Source organism: Stegodyphus dumicola, chromosome 2 (genome assembly GCF_044657685.1).
Source record: "Stegodyphus dumicola isolate Sdum_Otavi_A_Nest chromosome 2, ASM4465768v1".
In the NCBI taxonomy this organism is placed as follows: domain Eukaryota; kingdom Metazoa; phylum Arthropoda; class Arachnida; order Araneae; family Eresidae; genus Stegodyphus; species Stegodyphus dumicola.
The window spans coordinates 159,068,158-159,086,397 of NC_140769.1; the positions used below are offsets into that span (position 1 = coordinate 159,068,158).

Below are 18,240 nucleotides of genomic sequence, written 5' to 3' on the forward strand. Positions count from 1 at the left end.
ACAATAACCAGGACGATGGCCAAACAGTACGATAGTCTGGGATATATTATATACAATTCCAATACATTTTACTTAGAAAAATTAAACATAATATAAACATACTATTAAAATAAAATTATTAGTCACATGCATTTGTTTAATGTACTATCATGAGCTTCAAAGAAAATTACTTTGAACATCTTTAAATCGAAATTTCACTATATAATAAGACACCCTCATTTTGTAAACTTTTTCTGTGTTCCTTCTTTCAGGTAAGTATTAAATCACTAAGCCCTATTTAAAAATGTAGTGGTCAGATTAAAATGTTCAGCCCATATTAAATCTATAGAAAAAGGGTACTATTCCTACGTAATTTCTGTGCCACTTTTTATATACTACGCTTAGAAAAATCAAGACTAAAAGATTAAAAATATGAATTACTGACATGCTAAATCACTTAGTGTGTAGGCTTACTTCTTTACAATTAAAATATATGTATTCAAATGGTAATGGGAACTTTGAGAAACTATCACCTGTTTCATAACAGATTCATGTCAATAAAGAGTTCCTTGATGAATATATCTTTGGGTCCGAGACTGTATGTTTATCCTTTCTGGTCACGAAGAGAAATTAGAGATTACTTGCTCAAAAATAAAAATGAAATTTGTCTCGTTTTTAAATAAGGTCCTTATCAGCTGTTCTGTTTCTGTTAACAACAAAGGGTGAGTGGAAATATCCCGTTACGAGCAACACAGCTCAAAAATAGTTGAAGTACATAACTCATAATAAACTGAAACAAATGTTAAAGGCATTAGAAATGCGTGACAAAAATGTTACAAAACAGTATCAGAATTATTTTTCAGCATTATTATCATTGAGTTCTATCCAGATCTAGGATGCTCAAGATTGATGAACGATACTTTTGCATGTGTGGGTGCACAGCTGAGTTGAAAGGCTGTTGAATCCATTCGAGTAATTGCTTTTTATAATCGATTTCTGAAATATCATGGGTGTAGAACTAATATTTAAGACTTTAGAGTCGTTTTTAGAAGCAGTATACGGCAAGGGCAATGTGCAATGCCCTCGCCGAGACTCGAATACTGGACCTCTCGAGTACGCGTCGAGTATGCTTCCACCAAGGCATGCTTGAAAGAGAGAGAAAGTATCTTATGTACTCCTCTTTTAAAGGGCGAGTGGCGATTAAAGGACCCAATCGCCAGGTCGTGGTGATGATGAATTATCGTCCACCACCTTTTGAGTTTAATGGCCACTTGTAGGTCATTTATTTTTGAAGCAGGAGATATAAAAAATGCGCAGTGCCCTCGCTGGGACTCAGAACCTAGACTTCTCGACCACGAACGCATGCGGAAAAGAGAAAAATGCCTTGTAAGATAAACACTCAAAGCGAAAGTGCTAGCGCAGGCGGAATACTCTGATTTAAATCCAGAAGTCAGTATATACCAGTATCAATCAGAGTATCCAGGGAAATACTCTGATTAAAATCCAGAATAAGAAAAAAGCCAGTGAAATACTCTGGATATGTGCATTACCAGATACATTCAAACACAATTCACAAATACTGCATATTATTCCTTTCAGACTTATTGCGATTTTTTTAGTCATATTACTTTAAACATATTATTCCTACGCCATCTGATGTTCATGATTTCAGTTGGTAAAAAACAATTAACGACTAGTTGTTCCAAATTTTCTTAGTCTTTCACTATAATATTCAAAAATATTTCGCGTTTCCTCCTTATACAACACTGATTTCCTAAAAGACATACATTCAACACATACATTTTATGGAATCCAAGTGAAAATAAGAACCGAATCATACTTAACATTTTAATTATTACCTTTGAATTCTTTAGGTTATTTTTCATGAAATAAATAACTTTTAAAAGAATCATGTTGTATTTTCTCTATATCAGGACGAGCTATAGAAGACACTAGTTCCTTTTAAATGCAATTCGAAAAAATTTATTACTGTTGAATTATTTTTTCACGGAAAAACTACTTTAAATATATAATATATAAATCTTGCTTTTTAATATGAAAACCAATAATTTAATCTCTTATTGATAAAACACGAAAGAAAATATTGCAAAAATAAATAGCGCAAATTATTAAGATATATTTTAAATTCATTTCTTGCAGCAAGTTTAATTAAATCAACGATTTTACGAATATTACAAAAGGAGAAATATTCTAGAAAAAATCATAAATAATTTCGGTGCAAATCCCCTTATATTTTAAACGTAATTTAATTTTACATATGTTTTACATTCAGACATTTATAAATCAAATCAAGTAAGAAACGCGGCTCTTTCAACATCATAAATTGTGCTTTTGCTTTATAAATTTAACAATAAATATTTATTACATTATTTGTGAGATTTGATGTCAACTAATCAGATTTCTTTTATTGTTTCCACTTTCTTTTTATTTGTCGTACTTATTTCAAACCTTTCTAGATAATACAATTAATTAAAGAATATTTAAGACGTAATTGAACGAGATACATATGTAATAGTTAATAAATATGTTCACTATAAAGTATCCGCGATGATGCATAGCCAGCTGTCGGTAGCAGGGAGCCAATTATTTGCATCAATAGCTAACTATAAGATGTTAGAAGTGTTTAACTTGTTAAATTAAGAAAACAAACAAAGTCGGGTTAGTATTTTAATTTATTTTAGTCTGACCATCTAGGTACAGGAATGGGATTTATCTCTGAATTTATTAATTATCAAATGCTTAAAGACAAATAAAGTATTTTCATTTTATTTAAACCTGAAATGGTTATATCGCCAGCAAGAGAGTTTATTGTATTCCATGAATATCAGGTCTAACTACTAAACAACTCCTTAACAGATTAAGTTAGTATTAAGTTTTTTATTGGTATTTTATTTTTGAATCTGTATTTTAATTTTGAATCCTAATTATGCTAGTATTGTGTTGTAGAATCGTTAGGTTATTTTCATAACAGGAAACATGAAAAGACAGAAATGTCTTCAACGGAATTCAAATTTCGGGTCTTCCGATGACAGCTGGATACGGTTCCAGTTACACCACGATAGCATGAGTTGAAATTTCCTACAGGAGGAATTACAGATGGTCTTACTATGTGCTTTTGTTGTGCAGATCTTACTACATCCATTTGGTAACTGGAAGCTTCGTACTTAACTTTTGTGGAGGACTTAGATTTTTGCTCCCAGACTAATGCTAAACCTAAAGTAGAGCCCGATGTAAAATTTGGGGGCTGATACATCGTCACCAACTTGGACTTACCGATTCTGATCCCCTCTTTTCACATTAAATCTTTAGAAGACAGAGGGAATGTAAAGAATGAAAGATATCCCTACAATGTGCTTTCTACATACATCCTCCCTGCTAATACATCTAGCTGGCAACTGAAAATTGTCAGTTTAGGTTTTAGATGAAGGATGATTTTCCACGAATTTTTGCTTTAGAGGGAAATGATGATTCTGGAAATTTACTCGTTTTTATTTTTTTCATTAGCTTCCTACTTAGTGACGAATTAATAAACTTTTAGTAATCCTTACATTTGGTTATTTGAAAACAAACTTTATAATTTGTTCTTTATTTCCATTAATAATACTTTTAGGCTATGTTGAGCAAAATATTGCAATCTTCTCAAGCTATTGTTTTTACAGTGTTAGTTATTTCTCAGAATAATATTACACCAGATCTTCTCTTACTATAGTCTCAGCTTCTGCATTCAACTCCAAATAATACTTCAACTTCCAGCCTTAGCAGCAGCAGTCAGTCTACACTTGTAGAATCAAATAGTGATCTCTCCAGCAGCAGTTCAAGGGAGCATCAGACGTCTTTGATATACCCCAGGTATTTAATTTTTAGTGCTGTTATTTTAAATAAAACTTTTCTATTTGATTTGCTATATATTGTTTTGATTTGTGCGCTACAGCCCACATAATTAAGAGCATAAAATTTCTTATATTATTTTACCTTTTTTTCCTTGGTTTTAAGTTGATAAATCCGCTTCTTTCCTGTTTAAAGTTTTTATCTGTCGAAAATAAACTTATACCAGGTTATCACAAACGTTTTGATAAAAAAATTTTTCTATTTGTAAGAAAATTTTTCACAGTTAAATGAATTTTCATTCACAATTCTAATCGAATTTTAATAGAAATTTTTTCCATTTTTAACTCTTATTAAACTAATGTGAACGAACACATCTTAATTTATTTGTTTAAATATTTAATAAGTAATGTCTTAACTGATAATCTGTAACTTACATAATGCTTCAATATATTGTTCAGGATGCTCAGCTTATTTGTAGTTATACTGCTGAAAACATCACTATCAGATATGTTAATATTTAATACATTGCTCATGATACTTAGCTTATTTTTAATTAAATTGCGGAAGATATTAACATTTGAATGTGAAGTATGTAGAGACCTTAGGTTATTTCCAAGCAAAAGACATGAAAAATAAGCAATGCCTTCACCGGTACTCGAACCTCGGACTTCTCGAATACGCGCCGTATTTGCTGACAGTTACACCACGAAGGCGTGCTAAGAAATACCGTTAAAGTAAATCTAATGGTAGCAATAGTTTTCCTTATATTAATAAAAACGGAAAGGCAAAAAAGAATATTTCTATTCTTGATGAGAGATTAACAGTTATATTTATTTTTTCATCGGGTTCTTAGTGTGTGTGTGTGTAATTATGGCAAAGCCTCGAGGGCTATCTGCCTAAGGGGAGGGATGCCTTCGTGGAGGACTTTCTAAGGGAAACTGGCTCGTATACACGTTACACATGGGGAAAACCACGAAAACGCCCATGCAGCCAGCCCGTTCGCGGGATTCGAACCTCGGACCGAACTACCAGTGTTCAGCGACTTTACCGCTCGGCCGCTGGTGGGCCATCGGGTTCTTAGAACGTTTACAATAACAACAAAATTTTTCCTAAACTGCACATGCCGTTTTTAAGCTAAACGTTCAAAAGATTTTTCAGTTTTTTATTCCTTGTTAAAAGTATGAAATTCTTGTTGTAGTTGTGTTACCTAATAACCAAATATGATACTCATCATTCATTTTACGTTTTATTTCAAAGACTTTATTTCATCATTTTTATTTCTATCGTATTTTACGTTTCACCCATATAACTTACAAGTGTAACTCACTATCTTTAACCAAGTATTAGCTATAATCTATATGGGAAATTTGCTTTCCAGTTAAACTATTGGAACTAAAGAAAATTAGTTTCGATGGCATGCTATTTGTAGAAAACTACCAAAATCTGATGCAGCCGGTCTTATTCTTAGAAACAGATTGCAACATTAAACAAGCAGCCTTCCGAATAAGCCATACTTTAATCCTTTCCTGTCGAACTTTCATTGACATATAATACCCCTATAACCGCATTAAGAAGAGAAATTGATTGATTAATCATCACGGTCCTCTAGGAAGAATACGGTTTAATTAGATACTGACAAGACGGTCATTGAGGATTCTAAATCGCTATAAAACTAATGCTGCTTTAATCTGATTTCTAAGCCGTGTTCTTTTATAAAGGAATTAGAAAGCTATCGTAAGAAGCTTGAAAGCAAGAAATTCTTGAAAATAAACTCTGACATCCCATGCTGTCGAAAACTAACCCTTCCAGCAACCACCTCAGTGCACTAATTTTGTGCCTCTGAATCTACAGAAAGAATGCCTGAACTTGTTTACACGGTATTAGCTACTATTCCATCATTATCCGTTCAACATTTCCGTGATGAATTTCGTAAATCTGGCGGTAACGCTCGAATATATTGCCTGAAGATTACAGATCTTCTTATAATAAAATATAAAGAGATTTCAGATCTTTCATCCGTAGCAGCCGAATTTATAAAACAGCTGAAAAGCGGTAGCTCGACTCTGGTTCAGATCCCGGTTAATAGGTTGTGTGTGTGGTTTTTTCGTAGTTTCCCCCATAAGTAAAATAAACACGGGTCAGTTTTCCTTAAGAAGCCTTTTCCGAAGTCATGCTCCCTTAGGAAGATTGCTGTCGTTTGCTTTAAGTTAGAAAATTAACCAACCAATCAAGCTGAATGTCTCTGAACTTTCGTTCTTGATATACATATTACTGGCTCATGTTACACATAAATGCGAGAATATTCATTAATCCCTAATGTATTTTAAAAATTCATAACAAACTACGCAACCGAACACATAATTTTATTGTACCGAAATAGACAAAAACTCACTCAATTTTTTAATCACAAATGGTTAATTCTTTCCTTTTCGCTGATACAGCAGATTTCTGTTCGGTAATGTGTTTCTCCCCAGATTGCCATTATCGACCGGAGACTTGTTATTGCCGATACAGTTTTGAACACCTTGGAGACCAGCAGAGAATTGAAGTCACAAGTACAGTATCTTTAACAAACCTTCCACAATAAAGAACCACATGGAATAAAGTGTAACTGAGTCCTATGATCGGGATGGCTACCGCATTGACGGTGTAGTAGGAAATGTCAAAATTGCTCTGATGACAGAGTGATTAATCATCACAGTTTTCATTTAACTATGGCGTCAAACAGCTTTCCATCATGTCCAAGTAAATATTTCTGTTAGTGCACAGATGTCAGTCGTATCATCAAAAATTGAACATTTTTGAAGTGTGTGATAAAAGGAGTTAACTTCTAGTTTAATGTCATAAAATTTTACATAAAATGTTCAGTTTATTTGTCATGAAGTTTTAAAATGTTTCACTAAATTATAAAAACCTTCTATTGAAAATATAATTTGAAAATATAATTCCCGAAGGCTTCTTCCGTAAACACTAGAAATGTTTTGTGTCGTAATCTGCAATCCGATTACATTCAACTGCAGACATTCTGAGTAAACGATTTTAATTTGCGACTGCAAGGTTCCTGAACTTCTTATCTATAAAACTTTTAAGAAACGCCTTTTCAAATTTGCTAATTAAATCTAAGCTGAAACAAAATCTTTACCGAGAAAGATTATTTATGATTGAAAGAAATAATTTATGTATTCTAATTAGCTATCCGAAGTTACTGCAAAGTATAATCAGAATAAAATGCAATTAATAATGCTAAATAGGTTTTTTACTTGAAACCCATTACGTCACGAAGAAAAGAATATTTAGATTTCTTCATAGAACAAATATACATAAAAAGCGTTCAAAATCGAAGAAATTCATTTTTAAGAAAAATATCATTTAAGACAAGTGCAGCTTAAAGAAATTTTTCTCCTTAATAGGAATCTCCTTAGGAATTATCATAAGACAGAAAAAATTTCCGAAATAAAATCATATATATTTACACCTAATGAAGATTTAAATAAACATAAATTTCACAACCCACTGCTGTCTCGGAGGAAACAAATTCGAGACATTTCAAATAAAAGAAAAATGTCACTGTAAATAAAAATGTTTAACCTTTCTTCGATATATCATTTACTTGTTCAAACTATGTTGTAGATAAAGACTGTTTTTGATTTTATTCTGAGTATTTTAGATTTTAAGCAATTAATTCAACAAATATTATACGTACTCTTGAGAATCACATTTCCATTTCTTTGAGCATTATCTTTACACAAGTAAAGAAAATGCTTTGAAATTTCAATAAAAAGGATTAAGAAACTGCTGAGTAATAAAAAACACATTTATAAGCATCAGTCTTCGCGGGTCGAAAAAAATAATGGTACCATCGACTAGAACTGCTTCATTTGCTTACCATATATTCGTATTTAATACGTTTTATTTGCATTTGTAATCGAATCATACCTGGCAAAAAAAGCTTTCTAAATTTTTGTACTACATCGCAAATTTAATTGTTTGTAAAAATGTCCTGTTTAAAATGAATTGGATTTTTGAAATAACTTGTTTCTAAAACGCAGCGAAAGAATTGAAATTATGATTTTGGTATCCTAGGGTTCCCAATAATACTCCCAATTCTGGTGAAGGAGAAGATTTGGTGCACAAGCAGAAGGCCCTGGATATGCAGTGGATACGCATGGAGAATTATATTCCGATGGATCCAAGGGAATGTCATAATGAAAAAGAAAGAAAACGAAGGTACAGGAACCTGTTTATTTAAAATTTTGATACATGCGTAAATTTCATATATTTTTTAGTTTTATTTGAAAATATTACGTAATTCCATTTCCTGGAATTACGCAAGAGAGTTGGGAAATATATATTAATCTCACATTATTACATTCTACACATATAATGTAATCGTAACATATATGCACAAAGAAGAATAATCTTAATATAGCGATAAAAAAATCAATATTAGAGTGACAAATGTGTTATATCCTTCAGTTTCGGATATCAGTGTACTGGCTCACCGATTTGATAAATGATATAATGCTAACAATCAAAATTAAATTGATCTCCCGTTTGCAAGCATGTTCGAAGATAAGCCCAAAGCTATCAACCGAATTTGAAATATTGAAGGTTCAAACTCGGGAGATATTCTTCACGGGATGAAGAGGCACTTTTAGAGTTGCCTTTGCATATCGCTTCAACAGATTTCTTAGTGGTCGTCTCATGGTTTCAACTCGTTAGCAAGCAGTTCAATGGTGGTGGTGGAAGAAGGACTACACATTCATTCAGAGAATATTTTCGTCTTCGGTAATTAAGATATTGCTGAAATGTTTACACGCGAGAAATTAAAGTGGTGAGAACTATCTTCAAAACCAACGAATTACTCTGAGTCTTATTTATATATCATATTAATGCCGCTCTGTTTGTTATGATGGTATTCGGTGACGAAAGCCTTCTTGCTGGGGATCAACTCCCAAAGAAGATAATATATATATCGTTATTAGTAATAGAGAACCAGTTAGAATGGTAATCTGGTCTACTGGTTGCTAGGTAGAAAGTTTATCGAGATCAGTGAAAGAAAAGCAGAAATCTTCAGCTTTCTTATTCAAAGCCAAAAGATAAAAATTTGGAATCCATGGTCAAAAATTAAGAAACATTTTCACATTTCGCAGACATTTTCCGGAATTAATAAGCATATTTTAATGAAGTCTGGTATGCACATAGGTTGATATAATAAAAAAATAATATACCATACAACACCTATGGTAAAAGGTGTCAGAACAAAAAAAAAATAGGTTAATAAAGGACATGGTCCCATTTAAGACTCGTCCAGCTTTCACAAGCTGGCTTCATGCTGAAGATGAGGTAGTTTATGAATTCCTGCGGCAGTCGGTCCTTCTTCTGCATCAGCGATGTTTACAGGCCCTGGGGCGGGGTTCTGGGAGAAGGCGATTTGCAGTTATCCTCCTAGGTTTTTACAGGCTTTAGGTCTGTAGATCTGGGTTACCGATTCATCTGTTTAATATCTTCACTTTCCACAAATTTAAATCACCACATTAGCGCTATAGGGATGAGCATGTCTCCTATAAAAATGAAGTGAGAGCCAGCTGTACTCTAGAAAAAGCAAACATAGCTCTCACATCCCTTTCCTATACCTGGCAAAAATCACAGAGCTTTTATCAAAGATATGAAAATCTGTGCAACATGCCGCTGCCTAGAAAACTAGTCTCCGTTGTCATTTTAATCCCTTTCTTAGATGTAAGAATGCAGGTAGTGGTGCAAGTAGACGTGGGCAAAATACCAGAATTTCAGAGAAACCAAAACACCAGAACTGGTCGTTCAGGTATAGCGCTTCTGCACTAACTGCGCGGTTCCTCCTCAGTTTTGAAAAACACACCCCTGTGGCGGTCCGAGAATCTCTCATCCGTCTTCCCTTAACACCAAATTCTCGAGAAGATTTTTGGCTTGCGGTATATTTTGAGTGCCCCCTAGCTGAACAGAAACTATACACTTACATCTGTGCCTTTTAGGGATTCGAATCTGGGCCCATTGGTAGGATTGTTCGCGTGACTAACAACCATACGGGCTTGGCTGCGCTACAGGATAGGTAGCAGGTCTCTGATTCTCTCCAGATGAATCCAGAACCGAAATTCTAGAAGAATCTGAGTTCAGAAGAGGAAGGATAGTGGCCTACCGAGAGTGTGGATTATCTTTTACGGAAATCGGTAGTTGCGTTGGATGAAACCAAACAACTGTAATTCGGATATGTGACCGTTAGATGCAAGAGGGTACGACGGACCGACGTGTTCGATCGCATCCACCTCAGTGCACCACTTCACGTGATGACAGGAACATTGTGCGCATGGCAGTGACGGATCGCTCAGTCACATCACGAACCCTAGCACAGCACATTCAGTCTGTAATGCATCATCCAGTGTCTGCGCGTACCATTCGACGACATTTACAGCAGAGTGGTCTGTCCGCAAGACGTCCATTGCTTCGTCTACCCTTGACGCAGAATCAGACGTCTCCGCCGCCAATCGTGATATGAAAGAAGGATGTGTACGGCAGAATGGAATGAAATTGTCTTTACTGACGAGTCACGCTTCTGTCTGTAACACCACGATGGTCGGATTCGAATTTGGAGACACCTTGGAGAGAGGATGCTGAACAGCTGTGTTATCACAGCCACACTAGTCCTGCACCGTGTATTGTGCTATGGGGCGGTATTGGATATCACTTTCGCACTCCTCTAATACGCATTCCCGGTACTTTAAACAGCCAGCGCTACATCTCCGAGGTGTTGGAGCCAGTTGTCCTTCCTTACCTTCAGGGCTTGCCAACAGCCATATTTCAACAGGATAATGCTCGACCACACGTGGCATGCATTGTCCAATGGTTCTTCGTCAATCGCCAGATTGAATTGCTTCCCTGGCCGGCTCGCTCTCCGGATCTTTCGCCGATCGAAAACATGTGGTCTATGGTTGCTGAACGATTGACCCAGATTACATCCTAACACAGATCCACACCAGATCAACTTTGGCAACGTGTGGAAATTGCTTGTTCTGCTGTACCTCAACACATTCAAAGTCTCTTTGAATCAATGCCGAGGCGTGTGGCAGCGGTGATCTCCAACAATGGGGCGGCTACTCTGGCTACTGATTCTGGAAGGAACCACACTTCACGGAAGTCTATAAATTGAATCATTTGGTACTTGGTCAACATGTTATCTACTAAATAAATTTGATATCTCTTTTCTTTCTGGGTGTTGCAATTTGGATGGCCAGGAGTGTACTTAGATTTAACACATAACCTACAAAATAATCCAAGTTCCACCAAATTAATGACCTTAAATGTACTGCTACGAACACGCAACTCTGCCTACTGTTTAATGATCCTAAAAAACTCATAAGTTCACCTCAGTGTCCAAATATAAATCTTACAGAACTTACGCGGAAAAAAATTTAATTTAAAATTCAAAAATTAAACATATCTTTAAAGCAGTGAATGAAATTAGCACCAAAAGATAAATGAAAAACTTTTAGGCAAGAATGAACAAAAAATCTGGTTTAATGTACCCCAAAACCAATTAGTTTTTAAAAGTTAGCAAAAATCACACAAAATATTAGAAAAAGGCTAAGAAATATGTTTCTACCTTTTGTTGGATTAAATAATACGAGTTCTAATCCATTATTATTTCTCACTCAAAAGGAATTTACTACTTTTTAAGCTTAGTATACTTCATGTCTGAAGAAAACTGCTTAGTGTGAGAATAAGATTAGGAAACTGCTACTTCGAAGATAACAAAAAGTTTAATTTAGTTCAACGTACGTAAAATATATATCCTTATTTTCAGAAACTTAAAAAATCTGATTACTTCTTTGAGACATTGTATAGTGATGACAAAAGGCCACCCCAATCGGTTATCTTCAGTTTGTAGACATCAGGTATATTTTTGGAATCAGGCAAGATGAAAAATGAGCAACGCCTTCGCCGGGAATCGAACCACGGACACCTGGAATACGCTCCCAGCTTGCGGACCACCATACCAAAAAGGCATGCTAAGAAGGCGGGAGAAATACCATATAAGTTTACCTTCCGAGGAACCCCTTAACCCATTAACCGCCAAAACTACAAAGAATGTTCTTTTTCTCATGAAAATAATAACAAATATTAAATTAAGCATTTATAACATATAAATTTACATTGAAAATAAAAATAATGCTCTTACCTGTGGAAAAAGCGAGTGTTGCGTTCGCGCAACGTCAGCGGAATAAGATTACGGATGTTTAGTGAGTAGGATTGTACTCGTGTGATGTTTCTTTTGAGTGGAGCGCAGGATAACTTTTTAGCTGTATAACGTTTTATAAATCTACAAATCACTTTACTTGTAATTAATTTAACATTAAAATATACATTGTATTTCTTTTACAAATACAGATTATTTCATTTGAAAGATTCAAGCATGAAAAGCTTGATTACAATCATGATGTAAAGCTACATTGCATACTTTGCATCTATAATCAGTCTGGCTATGGTACACTTTACAACACTTTTGTTATCAACGGAGTTTACAATAAAATGTCTACCATCTCCATGCAATGGTTTTTGAATGCTGAATTTACTAGGTCTTCCTGTTGCTGATCTACTTCTGGCTAATTCTCAATAGGAGTTTGCAAAAGGAATAATGCATTCTGGCGTCTGAAATCTAAAAGAGACTTTATATTTCTAATAGTAAAAAGTGGTGATATTTAGTAAGTTTAGATACGGTCTCACCTCATATAATTTATCAGTATTGTCAACTACAAATTCTGCTTCATATTCCTGTACTGCAAAAACGTGATATCAATTCTCGTACAACAGGAACAGAAATGTCCTTATCAAAAGACCAATACATTTCTTCTTGAGGTAAAGAATAATATCCTGTAAGCAATGATATTCTAATAAATCTTCCTATATAGGCTTCAGATGCAATAAATTCTTCAGATGCAACGAGAACTGAGTAAATGTCTAAACCAAAAAGAAAATCGAAAATCTGTGCATTAGTTTTATCTTGCGTTTTGTTTTTTATAATTTCTCTTCTATCTCCTTCTTCATGTTCTTCCTGAGACATAACTAACAGTTCCTTTTTTATCCACTTCAAGATTTCAGTCTTCTGTTTTTTAAACTTTTTAGTATGACTATAACTGCTTTTAGAAGGCTGAAACTTACTTCTTACGTGAATTTCAACTTTCCCAGCAGTATCATTTGGTAAAATATCATTATTTAAAACATTGCCATTCCTTTGAATGAAGTGTACACAACACTGATGCATTTTCAATACCTTTACTAACTCTTATTTTTCTGAGGATGATAAGGGTTTCACTGAGCAACTGTAGCTTTAGTGGTTCTACTAAAAAAATTAATTTAATGGATTCTGCAAAGTTTGAAGATCACTTCCTTAACCCAAAGTCTTTAAAGCGGCATTTCATAAACAAGTTATTCTCTAAGTGTCATAACGTTTCTAAATCGTCCATTTCCAAAATCGTCAACCGAAACATTAATGCCTTTATCTAAAATCGATTTTTGCTGCTCTTTCAGAGAGTTACTTTCTTTCAGAATGACTATTAAAAACTCATTAGTACTGTTTCAGTTTTTTCCCTCATTATACTCTGCATAAATCAGACACTTTTTGCACGCAAAATAATGAGAATTTACAAGCATTAGAAATCTCATGAATAAAGTTGGCATTTATTTTCCATTATAACATAACGATTAACTTAACTGTTAAGAAACTAATAATAACGATCCTTGATAAACTGTTAAGAAACTATATTTTTGTGCTTGATCGAAGCTTGGGCGCAACGGAGCAGTTAAATTTCCCAACAGCAAAGTGAAGTTTCTTCTACCCATGAAATGCTTTTTCCTCTTCGCTTCAGCTTAATCTCTTTTACTCATGAAGAATAAATTGTCTTTTATTTAATTCTATTACAATAATGCTGGCTTTGCCAAAGCTATTAACATCGAAAAGATTCTTTTTGGTGTATGTGATGTCCCAAATATTTGTAGTTCTAAATGGCTTTCAAAGAGTATTTCAATCGAGCAAAATTGCTTAACCATTATTACAATTTTATAAATAAGTTAACGGTTTCTTTTTCTAGAATTTCTGTAGGCACTATAATATAGAGAAACTGTTCGGCCTCTCGAAAATTCTGCTAACAAACGTTCTTTAAAAGTCCTTTTTAATGTAGTATAGAATGTAAAATAGTAAATAAATAAGTACCCTGTACTAAGAGACAGTCTTACAATTGTATGTACACTCCGCAAAAAAATAGGACAGTTCTATATCTCTCGTTCTACTGGGCCAATTAACGAAATTCAAATTGTGTTTTTCATGTCTCGAAAGCGCGACTTAGGATATATGCTATATTTATATAGAGAGTTTCTCTAATATAGATATTTGACACAAAATCCGACTTATTCTGAAATGAAATGCCATCTGTTTTTCCAAATTTCAATTCTACGATTCTAATTGTGCAAAACTGCCAAGTTTTTAAAAATTAGCTCTCAAAATTTTAGCTCCTCAATGTTAATTGAATTTCATATGTATTTATTAGTATCTCTTTTTTATTAAACTTATTTTATTCTTTCTTTCACATTTCCAAATTTAGGTTCATTCAAAATAAAATTCGCCTTTTGTTATGATTTATTTTTCAAATTTGTATTTTTAAACATTTTTTTATGAATTTTTCGAAAAAAATCTTGTATTATAACGTATAAAATTTTTAACATATTTATTTTTGTATTATAACGTATAAATTATTCTTGGTGCAAAGCGAAAAAAATATGTCAAGATAAATTTTAAAATTTTTCCATAAATTTCTCACCAACAATTACAAAATTTAATACCTAGGCATAATTTGAGTCGTAGAATTGAAATATGGAAAACATTGACATGTTATTTCAGAAAAAGTCCAATTTTGTGTCAGAGTACCTATATTAGAATAATACTATACATAAATCTAATATATATCCTAAGTCGCGCTTTCGAGACATGAAAAACTCTGTTTGAATTTTGTCAATCGGCCCAGTGAAACGCCAGGTACAGAACTGTCCCATTTGTTTTTTTCTCGCAATGTGCATCTCCTGGTTTATTTTTCTGGGATTTTACTCTCTTTTCACTGGGAAGAAATAGCTGTAAATAGAAAAAAAGATAGAAAAGCTGTATTTTAAAGTCTGTGACCCTATATTCTTACGATATTTTAAACATTTTGCAGTGCATTTTCTCTTAAAAGTGATTTTAAGATGAAAGAACGAATATATTTTCATAACAGGACAGGTTGTTTATCAATTCATAATCGCATGCATAATAAAACACTTATGGCTGAGCTAATTCATTAATGATTTTAAATGAAAGAAAGATTCCCAATAAATAAAGAAGTATAAACTCAGAAACTAAAAATTTACGTTTTTGAAATGAAATTTTTTAAATGACTTACGCATTGCATCGTGACTTATCCGACAGTATCGTGAAATAACGTCCACAAATTCATAACAGTAAATAGCACTATAACTCCTATCGTTATTTTAAACACATGGGCACTGCATAGGTGACAGTAAGAATTTGATCAAATCTATTCTATTATGAAGGAGAAAATCCAAGGAAGCAAGGGATCGGAGGGTCACTTATTCCGATTCCTCTTCCACTAATCACTTGAGAGGACTTCTGACTCAACAGTATTATAAGTTGTAAAGACATTAGGTTATTTTGGAATCAGGAGAGATGAAAAATGTGCAACGCCTTCCCCGGGACTCGAACCACGGACCTCTCGAATTCGTGCCGAGTGTGCTGACCACTAAACTACGAAGACATGCTAAGAAGGATAGAGAAATATCTTCTATGCTCTCCTTTTTAAAGAGTTAGGGTTAGGGGATCTAATGGCCCAAATCTGGAGGGGAGAATCATCATACACCACTCTTTCAGTTCGGGAGCCACTGTGGAGACATTAGGTTGTTTCGGAAGCAGGAGCGATGAAAAATGAGCAACGCCTTTGCCGGGACTTGGACCACGGGCCTATCTCGAATACACGCCGAGCGTGCTGAACACTACACCACAAAGGCATGCTAAGAAGGCAAGATAAATACCTTATAAAGTGTTCACTTTACAACGAAGACATTATACATTTACAAACACTTATGCCTTCTTCTGGGTTCGAACCCACGCTGAAGTCTATGCTAGCAGATTTTCCCACCACCATACCAATAAGGCCACCATGCCCACCTGATGCACATATAGAAAATGATTTAATCTTTAAAAATAAAATGGGATTTTCCTTGTCACTCATTTGTATATCCCACCTACAGAAGGAACATATTTAAAGGGCGACGAAGAAAAAAGAACAAGAGAAATGGCAAATAGAAGAAACAAAAATGTTTAACTCTATTAAAAAATGAGCAAATTTTGGGATAAGACAACAAAGCATTAAAGCCTTGTAGCTAGTAAAATACAAATTCAATATATTTAGAGAGCTTGAACAAATAATCTAAAGAACATAAATTATGATACTGCTAAATTTTACACTTTTTTATCTAACGTAAATTACGTGTCTTCCAAAATCCAGTTTTTTTCCCTTTGCAAAAAAACAGTATCAGAAATATTTGAGAAAAAGATCTGCATTCAGGAAGGAAAAAATGAAATTATTCTCGAATGAAAATGCATACTTAATTAGCTTGCATGTCTAAGGGAAAAATACTGTTAGGATCTAAAAGATACAGGGCGCAAAAACTTAGAAAGCTTTTTTCTTAGTTGTTCGGTGCACTTCGCTCATGCTTTTGCCGTAGTTGAATAATATATGTAAATTACATTTACTACTTCGCTACAGAAAGTGACGTATAATTTTTCACGAAAGTAGCAAGATCGCTTAGATACGAAAGATAAAGCCATTAAGAGTTTCACCTTGAGATTTATTAAACAAAGCTTAACCTAAAATGTTTTTATAATGTTAGGCGAAAGGTAAATTTATAATTTTTGACGGGATACCTTGGATAAATACATTTACTTAGGTTCGTATTTTTAACAAGGTTCTCCGTTATAAATCTCAAGTTTCTTTTTATATTAATTTTGCGGAGCTCAAGATATCATGGCCATTCTATCACCATATATTTCAATAACAGAAAAACGCGTTATCTGCAGAAATATTTTATATTAATGGAAGTCATATATTAATGGAAATAATATGATTTTAAAAAATATATACTTTGCATTAATGCAAAGTAATAAAAGCACATGTATGGTCTTTAGTTAATAATATTTAAATGAGTAACACTTAATTTACGAAATAAAAATGTAATTAGAAACTGAATAAATTGAAAGTCCCTTAAATTTTGTAAAGTGAATAAATAGAAAGTGAAATAAAAAAATGCTCATCTTCAGTATCAAACAGTTACGTTAATGGTAAAACAATGTAATTAGCATTGTAAGTGACCATTGTTTTCCGTTATTTTTCATTCAATTTGTTTTGATTGTGCCATACTAATGAGAAAATTGAATATAATGAATCACTGTTTTCCTATTTACATTATTTGAATCTACTCGGAAAAACTATACATATGCATACACTTGGTCGATTTTTCATAACTTTCTTATTCTTTTTTAATATATGACAAGGATTTACATTTTTAATTTCAGAATTTCAGTGGTAAAAGTACAGGAAATTAAGTAATATTGAAGCATAACGCTGAATTTATTTTACCGAGAATAATAATATAAGTAAGAAAACCTAGCATTTAATAAAAAAACGAAATTAAAAGAAGAAAAAATGAAACAATTTCTGCAGTATTTTTTCCAAGAAAAGAAAAAAAAATAAAAGAAAACAGAAAAAGGAAAAAAAACCTGTGAACATTTTATGGTGAACTTATGTTGCTCATTTGCCTAAATTTTAAATTTCACATTTGCGTGTTCGCTTCCATAAATAAGGGATAAAATAATTCCAGTAAATAAGGGATGCCCTTTTCAACATTAAGATTAGGATTACAGGATTAGTCAAATAAATTCCAGAAATGATATGAACAGTTCATAAATGCTTTAATGACATTATGAACAGTTAACAAATTTTTGCGTTTTCTTAATTAAAATTCTGTGATAGTACATATTTCTATGCCTCTTGTCGTACCTAGATTAGTCAAATTCCGTTGCTATTTGGAAATATATTTTTTCTCATCGCTTAATATTATTAAAATTGACGTGGACAAATGTGATTCCATTAACCGGCGCTTATTATATAATAAATTACATTCATTTTAAATCATATCAGTTAAGCATATCATTAAACACTAATACTTAAATTATTAATAATTAGTTGCATTTACTACATTTAAATCGCACAATTATGATTTTAAGATAAATTTTAAATCTTACATTATGTCAAATGACGATATTCTGTAAAATGGCTG

General features: G+C 33.2%; 2 protein-coding genes across 2 annotated transcripts in view; one reads left to right on the plus strand and one right to left on the minus strand.

Annotated features, from left to right (window-relative positions):
• The window catches only part of LOC118191327 (uncharacterized), a gene marked incomplete at its 5' end in the record, with an annotated part of 529,277 nt that overhangs the window by 406,702 nt on the left and 104,335 nt on the right, over positions 1-18,240 (minus strand). The window lies entirely within an intron of this gene.
• Positions 1-18,240, plus strand: part of LOC118204024 (uncharacterized) — a 110,849-nt gene that overhangs the window by 44,318 nt on the left and 48,291 nt on the right. The window contains exons 6-7 of the mRNA XM_085810323.1: positions 3,710-3,849; positions 7,912-8,055. Coding sequence (XP_085666449.1) covers positions 3,710-3,849; positions 7,912-8,055 — 284 coding nt within the window. The remainder of the gene's footprint in view (positions 1-3,709; positions 3,850-7,911; positions 8,056-18,240) is intronic.